Below are 14,503 nucleotides of genomic sequence, written 5' to 3'. Positions count from 1 at the left end.
TACGGTATATTTCTATTGCCAACTATTTATTAAGTTAAAATTCTGTTAGCAAGCATATCTATTGCTAATTCTATATCACATTTCTTTTGCACGGCTTTAGTGCACCTAATGTATAATTTATTCAACTCCTTATCCTTGCTGAGTATTTCATGTGCTGTACACAATGGGTGCATTAATTAGGTGCCCCTGAGCGCGAGTGTCTCAGACTCTCCTCACTTAACGAGACACAAGCGCCACTTGTGTACCCGATAGTGTGAGACTCCGCGCCGCTTCTCGAGCTCCCGTTTCAAATCGGTGCATGGAAGCAGACAACAAGCGCCCGGGTGCTTGAGATTTTACATGAGGTACTTCCCGTGAAGCGACAGGACGACCTTTGAAGTGTGGGCTTGGAAGCAAAGTACAGACTGTCTACATGACTTTTTCAGGTTAAACCTGATTCCGCCCAGTTATTCCCCTCGAGCTGACCTCCAATCAATTTGGGTTAAACCCGATTTCTCCGCGAATTCCAGTCACTATATATGAAATCCTCAAGTGACGTTTCCACTGAAGACGAACGAAGGTCGCCAAGTGTAGCACATGTAAGAAGGGATCACTTACGTTCCCAGGAATACACGCATGTGTGTCAGCACTGTCTACGCCTTCGGAGATTAGCGCTGGTAGGTCACCCACAAAACATTTAAAGTATTACAGTATTACTGCTTTCCAAATAGCCTACACTTTAGTCGAACTCGCATAACTCGAAATGACGCGTATCACAAACAAAAAGCCAGTCTCGAAGCACATTTTTTATTCTTTCAAGTCGAAAACGACAGTCTGCCATTGGCCACTGACATCTAGTACTGGAACCTTTGGATCGGATTGGATCGTGACGCTGCCTTCCGGCTACAGGAGGAGCCTATGAGCCGAAATAATCCAATGTGGAGCAATGGACACAGGAGAGACAATGCAGCTACTTCATAGACTCCAAAGCTTTGTCACCGCAAAAATATATACAAAGCAAACTAAAATATTTGATTACTTTTAAGGTTGTCACACAACGATTTTGTGAAGCAGTAAGACAAGGCTCAGTTTTGCTTACCGTGTCTAGTCATATAGTATAATATACAATGAAGCACCGTTTTGTGCCATTTTCTGATGTCTTTGTACCTTGTTCTCAATTATGTTAGAAAACCCGAGATAATGACTGCATATTTGTGCAAGATTGCATAAGTCAATATACTGGATAAGTCAAACAGACTGCTCTGGATGTTAGAGTTTGAGTTATCAGTAGTTTAGGCACAATTATCGCCCGATTTCTCCCCGAATTACAGATTTAAAAATAGCACCCGAGTCCGCCCCCCCCACGCCGAATCTGAAAAAGGCATTTAGCCCGAAAAAGTAGTCACTCCCTATCTATATGTTACCCAAGTACGATTTCAGTAAACTGTAATGTATTTATAACTGTTATCACGCTTCTTTATTAGTGGACAACTTCCACACGGACGTCGGCGGTTATTCGCCGGAAATGCAGTGCTTTAACGCAGACACCCTCACGCCATGCAGTCATCTTCGCAATAAACAGTTCATATGGCATCTGTTACAAATCCCCATCTTTTCCAATGCATTCGCTGTTACAAGGAAAAGTCTTCGCAACTTCCAACATTGCTATAGGTTCAAACTAAGCCAATGTGTCCTCCGTCTGTGCACTGCATGAGGAGACCACGGGAAGCGGCATCAGCGAGCGAGCAGTGTTGCGCTCCAAAGTTGCTTTTTGCTGTTAAGTGGTCGCTCCAGGTGTCTCACACTCCCGATTTGAGAGCGCCAAAAGAAGGGGTGCCTACTTAACGCACCCATTGATTCCCCAACAGAACAATCTGTCGAGAGCCACGTTATTTTTGCCACAAGCAAACACAACGCAAACGCTATGCCCCACACGTCAACACGCTTGAAAACGTCAATCACTAACACCATCATCGTCGTCGTCGTCATCACTTAAAAGCTCACTCAAGTTGATGTCTGCGATATCGGGCAACTCCAGTGCAGCACTGCGCAAGTCCTGGTTGATGAATATTCCTCTGCCCTCATCCGACAGCTCTGTCGTACACCCCGAGCTGGTGGTGGTCCCAGACGTGTCGTTTCTGTCGTCAGCCGGTGACACCGTGCCCTGGGACTTGGGCCGATCTTGCGAGTTGGATGACTGCGAAGCTGAGGCCGACTCATGGGAGACCCCCAGCTCGGTGATCATTGGAAGCATGTCCCCAGGAAAGGATGGTTTGCGGGGAGGTTGCTGCTGTGGAAGCCCAATGGACAGGGACGGCTGTTGGCAATCCGGTGGTTGCGCCGTTGAAACAACATCTGAAGGTTGTGTTCTGACCACTGACGAAGATGGGCGCCCCAGGAAATTTGGCGAATGCCTTGGGCTGAAAAGGGTCGCAGCACCGCATTAAATGAAAAGTCAGACAAGATCTGGGTGAATTTCATTTTTCGCTGGCAAGCCAAATCTCATAATATCAGGATGAGTCTTATGGTGATACTATACAGGGTGTCCCAGAAAATGTGTCACTAAATTATAATAATAATAATAATAATAATAATAATAAAAAAAAAAAAAAACGTGACTCCAACCGCATTTGTTTTTAAAGGTTTGTGCCACGTCCTGATGTGAATCTCGTTAACTTGAGCTTTATGATGTCAGATTTTACAAACTGAACTCGAAAATTTGCCAAGTAAAGGTCGCTTTTTTACCCCATCAATGTGCAGCGCGTGCCGAATTTACTCAAGTTCATGATAGATGACAGGGACATATCATGCTTCTTGGGGCCCCCAGAGCAGAGCGCTCAACAACTCTTTGCGCCTCCGTGCAGTCCGACGAAAATATAATTCCAGAAATTTACACCCGAACAGGATGCTGCTGTTTTCCACCCGATTTTTACCCCGGAATTTGGCAAAAACTATTTTCCGAAAACCTCAGACCCAAATTATATGCCACTTGGCCTCATTTACAATGCCTCATTATATGCCGTATGCCCTCATTCTGTTCTAAAACCCAGTTACTGTATTTAGTCGCATAATTAGCAGACTTTTTCTCTCCAAAAAAGTCGGAAAAGTTGGGGATGCGCAAATTGTGCGGGAATATGCGTTACGATATTCAAACGACTCAAAATTTCAAAATGTTTCTATGCTGGTGATATAGGCTATCGGTAGAGCCGATATTGACGTTATCACCGCATTGCACGAGTGCGAAACAGGTACCCAAATACCACGCAACCGCCGCCAGTTGGGAGACAAAATGCCGGTTAAATACGTCGAGACGCTGCTGGAAGACGCCGCTAGTTGCGCTTAATAACCGAAAGCACGCTATGTTCGCCAGCTTTGTTGTGTTGTGCTATAGGGCTTGTCATAGCATGTTTTTTCCAGTGTTTCTTTCTACGTTTCATAGTTCGAGTGACAGTATCATCCATCGCGGCAGTGGACCATCACCCGAAAATGTGCGCAAATCAAACAAAAGCACTGCAATAACTTGCAGCACTGATGCTTGGTAACATCTTGGTGACGCTTGGTGACGCTTGGACAACTTGGTAGCACTGACGGCATTGCAAAAAGCAATTGCTGTGGTCGCTAAGACGCGCGTGCCAGATACACCCTTTGGTGTATCCGCACGCGAAAAGGTGGGTGCGCAAATGGTGGCAAGCAAAAGGTGGGTGCGCGTTTTTTTTGTTTTCTTGTCATTTTGTAGTGCTAAACTAAGGGAGCGCAATTATGTGATGGCACAAAATATGCGAGTAAATACGTCAAACGGTCATGTGTACCTTGGAGCAGTTGGAGCTTTTATCCGACGCTCTTTTGCGTGAGTGTGCAATAATTCTCCCGAAACGCTGCACGTCGTGGTAACCGTCCACATCGCATATTTCGACTGAGTCGGATTTTCGTGAAATTCCGTGCAAAACGTTGTGAAATTTTGAGCAAAATAAAGGATTCCACGAAATTCCGTGCCAAACAAAGGATTCCGCGATGAATTCTGGATTCCGCAAAATTTCGTGGAATCGAAGAAAACCCGGGGCCTAATGCAAAAGTAAATACAGTTGAACCTCTATATAACGAATTTGTAAATGCTGACTCTTTGTTTCGTTAAATCGAGATATTCGTTAAATGGAACACGCCAAGTTAAACGAAGATGGCCGCCGCACTACCAGCGCCGCGCGTTCCGCAAAACGTAATTTGTCATGAAACAGGTACTAAGGTAAGAAGGGCACAAAATATCAAGCTTTATTCATTACATAATGCTAGGTAACACGTAATTTGTGCACAGTGTCGCTCTGAGCGTTCATTACCTTCGTAACTCCGGATGAACCTCGACTGCTTTTTACTACGCGCTCGCTTATCGAAGTTTCTTTGGTTCACTTTCACTCATGACGTCCGGAAAGAACAATAGTACGCCGCCGAAAAGAACGAGAAATGGGTACATGTCGTGTAGACGCCTGCGCCGATGGAACCTTGAACGGCAGCGGCATCATGCCCATTTTACCACCGTCAGCATTAGCAGCGCGAACAAAAAAAAAAGTAATGAAAAGGCACAAAACCACAACGTACTGTCGTCGTCATCAACACAAGCAGATAGGACTTTGCGAGGCGTGAGCAAAAAATGTCAGCAATGCGTGTTTTCTTGTCCGAAAACGGGTGCGAAGAGAGCCTCGCGCCGGCGCGACGCACCGTCGCGGCGCACAGCATCGGCGAAGCACACGTCGGCACGTTCGCGCCCCGAGCACGTGACAACCGAAGTAACCAACGAAAACTCGCGTAAAACCAACGGAGAAGGAAAGTTTCTCCTCCTTTTCTTTGTGGTTGAGCGGTAAAGACACGCGCAGGAGAGCCCGGGGACTTCGTTAAATAGAGGTGACCAAACGAACGTATTTCGTTAAATCGAGCTCAAAAATACATTGGCGTCTATGGGGACGCGCTCGTGCAACGGAAATTTTTCGTTAAACGGAGGATTTCGTTAAATGGATGTTCGTTATTGAGAGGTTCAACTGTAGAAAGACATACAACACGCAAGAAAATGCAAGATGTGCAACAAGCAGGAAAAATCTCTGCCTCTTCAAAACAACCTCAAATCCTCAACTGGTAGGTCAAGGCAAAATTATTTCAGACCATTCTAGCAGCCAATAACTGCTTTTCTATAGCGTTTCAATGGCAGCCAACTAGCGCCAACTAGTGCATTGTTGAGTTCTGTTCACCTCTAACAGCCAGCAGGCTCACAAGAGGAGGTCAAGATTGCAAACATACCTTGTTGGTACGTTTGGTGCTGTTGACAATGGTGAAGTTGTAGGGGTGAGGAAGGTTGGACGGTTTGACTGCATGGCTGCTTGCCGAATGTCGTACCACCTCTGAATGTCCAACGGTGATGGAGGGGAAGAGGACTCTTGTTTGGGGGATCCTGATGGCAGTGCTGAGATGGAAAGTTCTTGCACAAAATCAGAACAACTGCCATTAACATCCCGAGCATCTGTGTCGACAAGTAACTACGAATGGCCCCTTAAAAGCGGGGTCCGAAAAATCGGTTGGCGACTGTATTTATCAATTAATTTGAAGTCAATATTTAACAGATTAACAAAACGCCCGTTAGGGCGCCACCATCCGTAGCAGTGGAAATCTGTGCATGCGGTTTGTCTCATCATTTCTCCGCAGGCTTGTTGTGCCAGTAAGAAAGTTGGCCGGTTTCCTGTCGAGAAATCGTCGTATGCGGTTGGTTGCTTCCCTCAGCAAGTCTGTATTCGCCACAGTGCAACAATGTCAATACCCTATAAATAGTAGCGAGTGAAAGTTTAAAAGTCTCGGTTTTGATTATTTCCCACAGAGGTGTGTCTGTTGGTAGCGTTTGTGACGTTCCCAAGAGCAGTCGACGTAAATGACTTTCAAGGAGAATTCAGGTTCAACCGTATATCGCTCGTTTTTGGGTATTACCCTAAAAAGTCAAGCACCAGCTATGTATGTGCACTTAACAACACATTGCCTAAGACATCTGACATGTGACAAGCCCTTGAAGAAGCCCTCACACAATTTTGTTACCACACTGCATGCAAACACTACCGATAATTGTGAAAGCAAATCAGAAGTTGAACAGCTTACTTCGAACAGCTTCTGTAGGGCCCTCTTTGAAGTGTTGCAGTACCTGCAAAATGAGGTGGAACATGAGAAGAAAGGTACCGAAACATCTAAGTGTTGGCTTTTATTCTTCATCAAAGATATGGAATAATCCACAGATTCAAATGGACTTCAAGGTGGACTTTGCAATTTTCCCACAGCAACCACACCTTCCATGGTCTCTGCTGTTGAGATATACCAGGTGTCCCTTCACACGAATAATAACCCGATTTTTACATTTATGAGTCAAGTTAACATGTTTGTGAAGCACATGCTACACAAACCAACAGTAATGGTGCTTCACAATATATTCCTCGGCTACCAGCATAGAAAAAAAGAAAAAAAAGTCACCTCCTCCATTTCAGGTCTGTCTTTTCTGTTGTAGCTTGAACATTTTTGCCCCAAATGGATCAGCAATGGAAACCAATCTGTATTCTCATCACCTGCACCACCATCTCTGAGAGAATCGAGCTGGTTGCTCTGGGCACAATCTGCAACGTGTTCCATCTAGAAAACACATGAAAAAAGCTATCAGTCAGCATTCACATAAAATAAAAGCTCTGCTGAGGTATGTACTGAACTGAGGACTGAGCTTTTCTGCAATTGGAATATCGTCATTGGTCCCTTTGAGATGTCAGAGACAGTCACGCAGACATAGTAATAACACACAGTGGGGGATTGGAACAGGTTGCCCAAGGAAGCTGTCGTCATGGAAGACCACAGTGTCTTTTGTACATGGGTTACTAATAATGTTCACACCTGCGAGGACCCATAACTGGGCCCACAGTATAAATGAAATAAATAAATAATTTAAATAAAATTTCAAGTTTAAAAATAAATTATATGGAGCATCCAAGCAAAACTTGATTTGATTCCAAACTGTTCATGTCACTGATTCACCTCTAACAATCATTGGAACATAATCGGAATAATATTGAGTTAAGTAGATTTTAATATTGCACAGTGCATGACCTTCTTGAGTAATCTGCCCTATTTTTCAACCTGTAATTCAGGGTGATATCAAGTGCTATTGACACAACTGGAAACAATCTGTAGACACAGGCACCACATGATTAGAGCCTGAAGTTTTAGGGTTTAACCTGATTCTTCCCCGAATTTGCACCCCGAATTGAAGGCTGCCTCTTCAGGGTGAAACCCGATTCTTACACGGCAAATTGCCCTCACTAAGAAGTTCTAGGAATGCACACTAACCTGTTTGGCAGCAAATGCAGTTGCGTCACTATTTGTACCAAACCAGTACAGTTAGTTTGAGTAACTGAGCCCGTTTTCTCACCGAATTTAGCATACTGGAAGTTTTTCCACCCGAATTAGAGCACATGTTTATTTACCTGATTTTTACCCTCCAAATTTAGAAAAAAATATTTCCTGAAAACTTCAGGCTCTACACATGATGCGTTGCTCTCAGATAATATTTTCATCAGACACGTGCACAGATTGGTACTAAATCGTGTACATGATTTTTGTGTTGTCACTGATGAAGTGCAGGTTCTGCACAAAAGCTTGTGAACACTAAAGTTCAATTCCAAAGAGCGCTTCATTCCCTGGACTTATTGTGTTTTCACTACTACTACTCTGGGCGACTATTCTCTAGAGAGCTGGCCTCAGATTTTCCCTCTCCCTCGCGCGCCCCGCCCACCCGGAGCCCGCCAATGGGAGGACGCGTGGGCGTCGTCGGCTGAGTGCCATCTGGGGGCAGAGATTCGAACGTGGACGGAGACGTGGTTTTGGTGATGCTACATCCACTGGGTCATTCCATCCACCACGGCCCTGAGTTGGCCCAGAGATGGCACTGCTCGATCTGTGAACCTACGGACGCGCATTCACTGGGACCGCGAAAATGGTCGGCGATAAGTACTGAGTCATGGTCCCATTTCTGTCTCTCTTTTTTTTTTTCTTCTTCTTTTTCTGTTTTCGTGGAATGAATTGACGGATTTTGACAGTTCCTGTGTTTGCTTGTTTTTGTTTTTAATAAACGTTTCATGATTGCCGTCCTTGAGCGATGCCCGCGTTTGTTTGTTTTATTCAACATATGGAACACGCGTTGTTAGAGTGATCTTGATAAGACGTCCGCGGAATCGTTGCGTTCTTTGGCGTGTGTGTGTGTGTGCGCACCTTCCCTTTTATTGAGCATGTCATGCGATTCGTGTGCGATGCGCTGTGGACTAGGACACGGGCGGTGAGAGGTATACCCCATTTTTGTTTCTTTGTCGTTTCGCGGGACAATGCGTCATTATGGACTGTTTCCCTCTGCGTTTCTTTTTCTCTGTTTCATACCCCCATCTTCACTGTGTCATGCGACACGTGTTGTTACGAAAGGAATATGATGAGATGCTAATCCCGTGCCATTTTTGTGCGTATGTTTAGATAATGCCGACAGGAGACTCTGGTTCTCTTACTGAACATGATGCCATGTTGTTACAGAAGGACTTTGATGAGATGCCCAGGCCGTTTTTGTGTGTATGTTTGGTAATGCTGGCTAATGACGAAAGAAGACTACTTTTTGGGTGGTTTCTTTCATTAAACTTCCCCGCGTGCAAACAGCTTTGGTATCATGTATCAGCATCAGCCATACGGTCACGGTCCGCCATTGTGATTCTCCCTTGGAAGGTGGCTACTCTCCGGTCACGCGACGGGAGAAGCGCATACGTCAGCGAGCTAACGCAGTCTAAAAAAAAAGAAAGAATGAATGCTTGAAAGAATGAACTGTCTTCTGGCTAATACCATGATTGTCGAGTTCCATGATAATAGCACAGCCCATTCAGCCAGTCTTGCCCTATAGCAGTGGCGTGGTCAGCCGCTTGTCTGATATCATGACAGCTATATAGGTTGGCACACTGCTAACGCATGTGCTTTGCTACATTCAGGATATGATTGCGCGATTGTTGCGAATATTTGCATTGTTGCGATTGTGAAGAACTGCAAAACACGCCTTCACCAAGAACCTAAAGTGCCGATAAACAGATTTTAAGTTTAACATAACAACAACAATAATACATAACATCGAAAATGCTAATACGCCACACTATAATTCTAACATGACCTAACGTCTAAAATGCCAGCAGACTAATTCTAATCTAACCTAACATCTAAAATGGTGGCAAATTGATTCTAACGGTGAGCAGTTGTCCGACGGGCAATTGTCTGGTGAGCAACTGTCCGGTGGCGTTCCATGAAACGGCATTCGAAAAAATGGCGTCGATGAAACGTCGTTCGACGAACCGGCGTTCGATGAAATGGGCGGAGACCCGATATGCTTGCATTGCTTTTCTCAGTCCGTCGTGGTACACAAGAGTCCTTAGGCAAATAGGCGCATCCCAGGAACCCATACATGATCCCAAAGCTGTTTGCAAGCGGGGAAGTGTAATGAAAGAAACCACCAAAGAAGCAGTCTTCTTTCGTCATTAGCGAGCATTACCAAACATACGCACAAAAACGACCTGGGCGTCTCGTCAAAGTCCTTCTGTAACAACATGTGTGGCATCATGTTCAGTAAAAGGGGGAAAAGAACCAGAGTCTTCTGTCGGCATTATCAAAACATACGCGCAAAAACGGGACGGGCACGGCCTCTCATCATATTCCTTTCGTAACAACACGTGTTGTTACGTAAATGAGTCAGACAGACCGAAGCTCCAGGTGACCAACCCTAACAAGCTTTAATCAACAAGTGCCCAGAATCCCAACTCGAGCCAGGCGCTCATCGCAATCCCATGCACCTGGTCGCCCATCGTCCTCCTCTAAGTTATGCAACACACTCCCGCGCCGACAGGGTGACCGCGTTGGCGGCGATCATATCTGTGCAGTGTCCAAGTGACGTCAGGTGGGGATGTGGCCGATCGAGGCAGGTGTCCTCACGGTCTGGGTTTACGAAGACTTGCAATATTTCAATCGTCCGCGTCGTCGTCTGACGTGAAGACCCCAAAACATCCGAAACATCCTCGCGGTGCGGCACAGGGTGTGGTGTGCTGTACAGTAGTCCTTGGCGAACCATCTGTGGTCTGTGGCAGCTGCCGCTGGGTCGCTGAGTGTCATAAAGGAGACCGATGCGGGTGTCTGCTGACTCGTGCAAACGTGGACGACTGTGGGCAAAGGTGTGGCTTCTAAAGCACTGCCAAGGTCCTCCGCCGATTGCGGTTGAGCGTTGATTCTGCTGCCGACGTTCGACGACATTCTCCCTATCTTAGAGCCGGCTTCAAAATGAACTGGAGGGATTATTTCTCTTTCAGCGAAGATCTGCGAAGATCGTTGGTGCCTTTGCACAACGTCGTGCGAATCACATTCGGAGTTCGACGATTTTTGTGCTATGTTGCTCGTGTAGACGGGAGGTAGGCCTTCCGACAACCTGGTTTGAACTAGCGAATCCTTACAGTCAGTGCAGTCTTTCCCTGGTCGCTTACTGAGGTTGCAGTCCTCTGGCAATACTTTTGCATCATACTGACCCTCAGCGGTTTCCTGGTGTTCTGTGTTCGTGCTGTCCGTACGCTGCCATCGCCATTCCTCGAAAGATGCCTCAATGTTTGCTGTGAGGACCGACTGGTGCGGATGGCGTGACATAGAGCGTTCTTGAATTGTGGCACTCTCTGTCGAATTTGATTGACCAATTCCGCCAGCTAGAGAAGCAGGAGGCCGGCTGACCGAGACTTGACTTTCGAGCTGACCAGCTGTAGTGAGATGAACTGTTCCGCTGGTCCACACACTGAATGTCCCGGTAGGCAAGGTAGGCAAGAGAGCCAGACGGAGTGCGCTTCTCGCTTTCGAAATTGCCAGTTCCAGTTGCCATTCTTGCTCCAGTATATCCTGCAGTTCGTCATCGAATCTCTCGGCACTTATCAAACCCATGACCTGGGCATCCAGCTCCGCTATGGCCGCCTTCCCGGCAATCAGGCATCGGAGGTCTGCTTCAATTGCTGCCTTGGCTTTTACCGGTCTAGACAGAAGTACGGCGAGATGTTCGGTGGCATGGGTGACCCCGTCGCGGGTTCCTGCCCGAGTACGCAGTAGGCCGTCGAGAGCTTCGCTTGACATCGGAGAGCGGTCCGAATCCCGGGTTTCGGCACCAAAATGTGTTACGTAAATGAGTCAGACGGACCGAAGCTCCAGGTGACCAACCCTAACAAGCTTTAATCAACAAGTGCCCAGAATCCCAACTCGAGCCAGGCGCCGCGCGCTCATCGCAATCCCATGCACCTGGTCGCCCATCGTCCTCCTCTAAGTTATGCAACACGTGTCGCACATAGATTGAGAAGTTACCCGTCAAAAAGAACTCGTTACAAGTTAAGTTATCGTGTGCAAAATGTAACTAAGTTAATAACGAAGTTCTTCAGCCTGAAATGTAACTCGCAGTTACTGAGTTACTTAAGAAAAAATACAGTTACTTCCAAGTTATTTCTGACACAAAATAGCATTACGCAGGTGCAGCGCGCATGAGCAGTTGAGTTAGACCTTGAGTTGCCTGCGGAGGAGTACAACACGCTTAGATTGTTTTCGTTTATGTCCAACAATTGACCTCTCCCTGTCAGTAGACAAATGACGTCATAGTGTTCGACAGCGCCACAAATTTGGTACAACTGAACTACGCTCGAAGCTAGAGGTGAACAAGGTCGCGCCCGCAAGCCACGGTCACTCTATCAACGCGCGTTCCATATGTTTAAAAAAACAAACAAACGTGGGCATTGTTAAAAGACGCCGCAAACGCGTCATTCAAGGTCTGTGCCTAACAACAGGCAATGAATCAAGCCATCATAAAACGTTCATTAAAAGAAAAAAATAAACAAACAACCGCGGGCATCGCTCAAGAACGCCGATCACGAAACGTTTATTAAAAGCAAAAACAAGCTAACACAGGAGCCGTCAAAATCCGTCAATTCATTCCACGAAAACAGAAAAAGAAGAAGAAGAAGAAGAAAAAAAAAAAAAGAAACAGAAATGGATTCATGACTCAGTACTTATCGCTGACCATTTTCGCGGTCCCAAGGAACGCGCGTCCCTAGGTTTACAGATCGAGCAGCGCCACATCTGGGCCAACTCAGGGCCGTGGTGGATGGAATGACCCAGTGGATGCCGCATCGCCAAAACCACGTCTCCGTTCGAACCTCTGCCCCAGATGGCACGCTCCGGGTGGGCGGGGCACGCGAGGGAGAGGGAAAATCTGAGGCCAGCTCTCTACAGAATAGTCGACTGGGCCATGTATATTTTTTTCCTTCATCGTCTAGGTGATACATGATTCAACATAATATGTGATTGGAAGAAGTGAGGTTTAACCCGATAAAGTCAGACTGCATACATATAATCTCAGCACTCTGCACCATACAGTGCAACTGTAATCAATCTTGAAAGAACGTGACCAAAAATTTTGAATAGGAGTCTCAAGATTGTAGCATCTCGAGTCCACCAAAGAAAAATTTCCAGATTGTATACCTGTGCATAGCAACCACAGACGGTAAGTTCAAACTAGCCAAAACGACTTAAAGCCCTAGGACAGATTTCCTCTTCATGAGCTAAGGAAGGTTTGATTGGTTCCGAAATGAGAGGGGATGACCAGTGACGAAACCAAAATAACTAATAATATAATAATAAAACAATAAGAATTTTATTTTTCAAGCATGTTCCACTCGCCGCCGGTATTGGGACGACCAATACAACAAGTCCCGTTCGAGATGATGATAGGGGGCACCTAGCAGTGGACACACGCAGGAGACTGACCCTTCCTGAATTGAAATGCTTTCAGTCGTTCGAGCATGCTGCCTGCATGTTATCTTTCCGGAAGAAGACTCTGCTCTATCATTCAGCGATAGATGAGCATACTATGCTAACCGTGGACGCGCGACCCAAGGCGGGCCAGGACATATGGCTCATTTTCTTGTTATTTTGGTTTCGTCACTGATCGTCCTCTCCCATTTCGGAGCCAATCAAATCCTCCTTACCTCTCGAAGAGAAATTCTGACCTGGGGCTTTAATGACAAACTGCACATAACACTATGACGCCCTCAAAACCATACTATCCCAAATTTTGTGGTTGGGTTCCACAAAATGTTCACACAATTTCCATTTTTCACAACTAAGGTTTTGAAGGTGTCCAAGTGTTATGAGCAGTTTATGACATTAAATCTTTTGTGCTGGTTTGATCTTGTCATCTGTGGTTGTTTTCTCTTGTGTGCCCAAGCTCAGGCTTCCCCCATCATGGATGTGGCCCTTCAGCTACTCCCACATATGTCATTTATTTGCCAAGTACAATATTCTTATGCGGCCAATATTTAACAGCAAAACGCATGTCTCAACTTACCAATGTCTTTGACCGCCGTCTGTCGAACACATGCTTGCTAGTTGCTAGTTCTAGGAGTACCTACAAACACAATAGCAGCAACAAATATATTTCACTCCTACCTTCCAATTTCTGTTCACAAGTAGTCTTTTATAAACCATTTATTTATTTGCAGATACTACTAATGTCCTTTTGGCATCAGCAACAGATATTGTTGTTCTTCTATGCGTCTAAACGGAAAGCCTTTAGTGGTCCGATGTCTGGAGTTTATCCAAAGAGCGATCTCTGTCAGATACTTGACGCGCCTGATGATCCTCGTCAGACAAGCGATAGCCACGTCGAGGACATGTAAGCAGTGCAGCAATGAGGAGTCGTATGCATGACATTTTTGCTCAATAGATCATATCGAAAGTGTTCCCACCAGATCCACTTTGCCCGGCACCTGCAGTTGTAATAATCCTGCATCGCACTATTCGTGGGTTTGCATTACAGTCGTCGACCGATTTTTCGGACCCCGATTTTTCGGACATGCTCGATTATTCGGACATGCTTGATTATTCGGACTCGTTCGCGGAACGGCCGCGGGTCCCATAGAGATGATGTATAAGAACATCCAAAATTTCGGACGCCGTGCAGCTCCGTCGCTCGATATTTCGGACTCTGTTTGCCCAACCCGCGAATTTCTCTCATGGGGTGACGGAAAACATTGGTATCATCTGAAGAAATCAACCAACTAGAATATTGAAGAAAAAAAATAGGCAGTGATGATTGTTGATTTTCCATTCCTCTGAGTAGAAGAGGTCTGTCGTAGCGCTTTTGCGTCTTCGTTTTTGGCCAACGGCCCAGCACGTGCTGTCCACCCGCGAGTCGCGCGAGAGCGCTGTAAAGCGAGCTTCACCTAAAGCACGCATGCGTTAGGTGAAGCCGACTTGCGGACTTGATGACGTGCCTCTGTCCCCAGTAAACCACGAATATCCTGGAGACGTTCAAAATGTGTCGCAGACGTCCATGACGTCGAGATATCCTATGTACGTCCCATAGATATTCGTCATGTGATCCAAACTATGTCGCACATGTCACAACTGTAGCTATGTTCCATGGACG

General features: G+C 46.0%; 1 protein-coding gene across 2 annotated transcripts in view; it reads right to left on the bottom strand.

Moving 5' to 3' along the window:
* Positions 1–765: 765 nt before the first annotated feature.
* Positions 766–14,503, bottom strand: part of LOC135388350 (uncharacterized) — a 48,253-nt gene continuing 34,515 nt past the window's right edge. For both annotated transcript variants that reach the window (XM_064617850.1, XM_064617851.1), the window contains exons 11-15: positions 13,421–13,480; positions 6,472–6,627; positions 6,106–6,148; positions 5,263–5,440; positions 766–2,399 (exon numbers count right to left, since the gene is read on the bottom strand). In XM_064617850.1, coding sequence (XP_064473920.1) covers positions 1,934–2,399; positions 5,263–5,440; positions 6,106–6,148; positions 6,472–6,627; positions 13,421–13,480 — 903 coding nt within the window. In that variant the 3' untranslated portion in view covers positions 766–1,933. The remainder of the gene's footprint in view (positions 2,400–5,262; positions 5,441–6,105; positions 6,149–6,471; positions 6,628–13,420; positions 13,481–14,503) is intronic.

This window comes from Ornithodoros turicata, chromosome 3 (assembly GCF_037126465.1).
Source record: "Ornithodoros turicata isolate Travis chromosome 3, ASM3712646v1, whole genome shotgun sequence".
Classification (NCBI taxonomy): Eukaryota; Metazoa; Arthropoda; class Arachnida; order Ixodida; family Argasidae; genus Ornithodoros; species Ornithodoros turicata.
The sequence above is the reverse complement of the archived record's forward strand: the minus strand, read 5'-3'. Positions and strand labels throughout refer to the sequence as shown.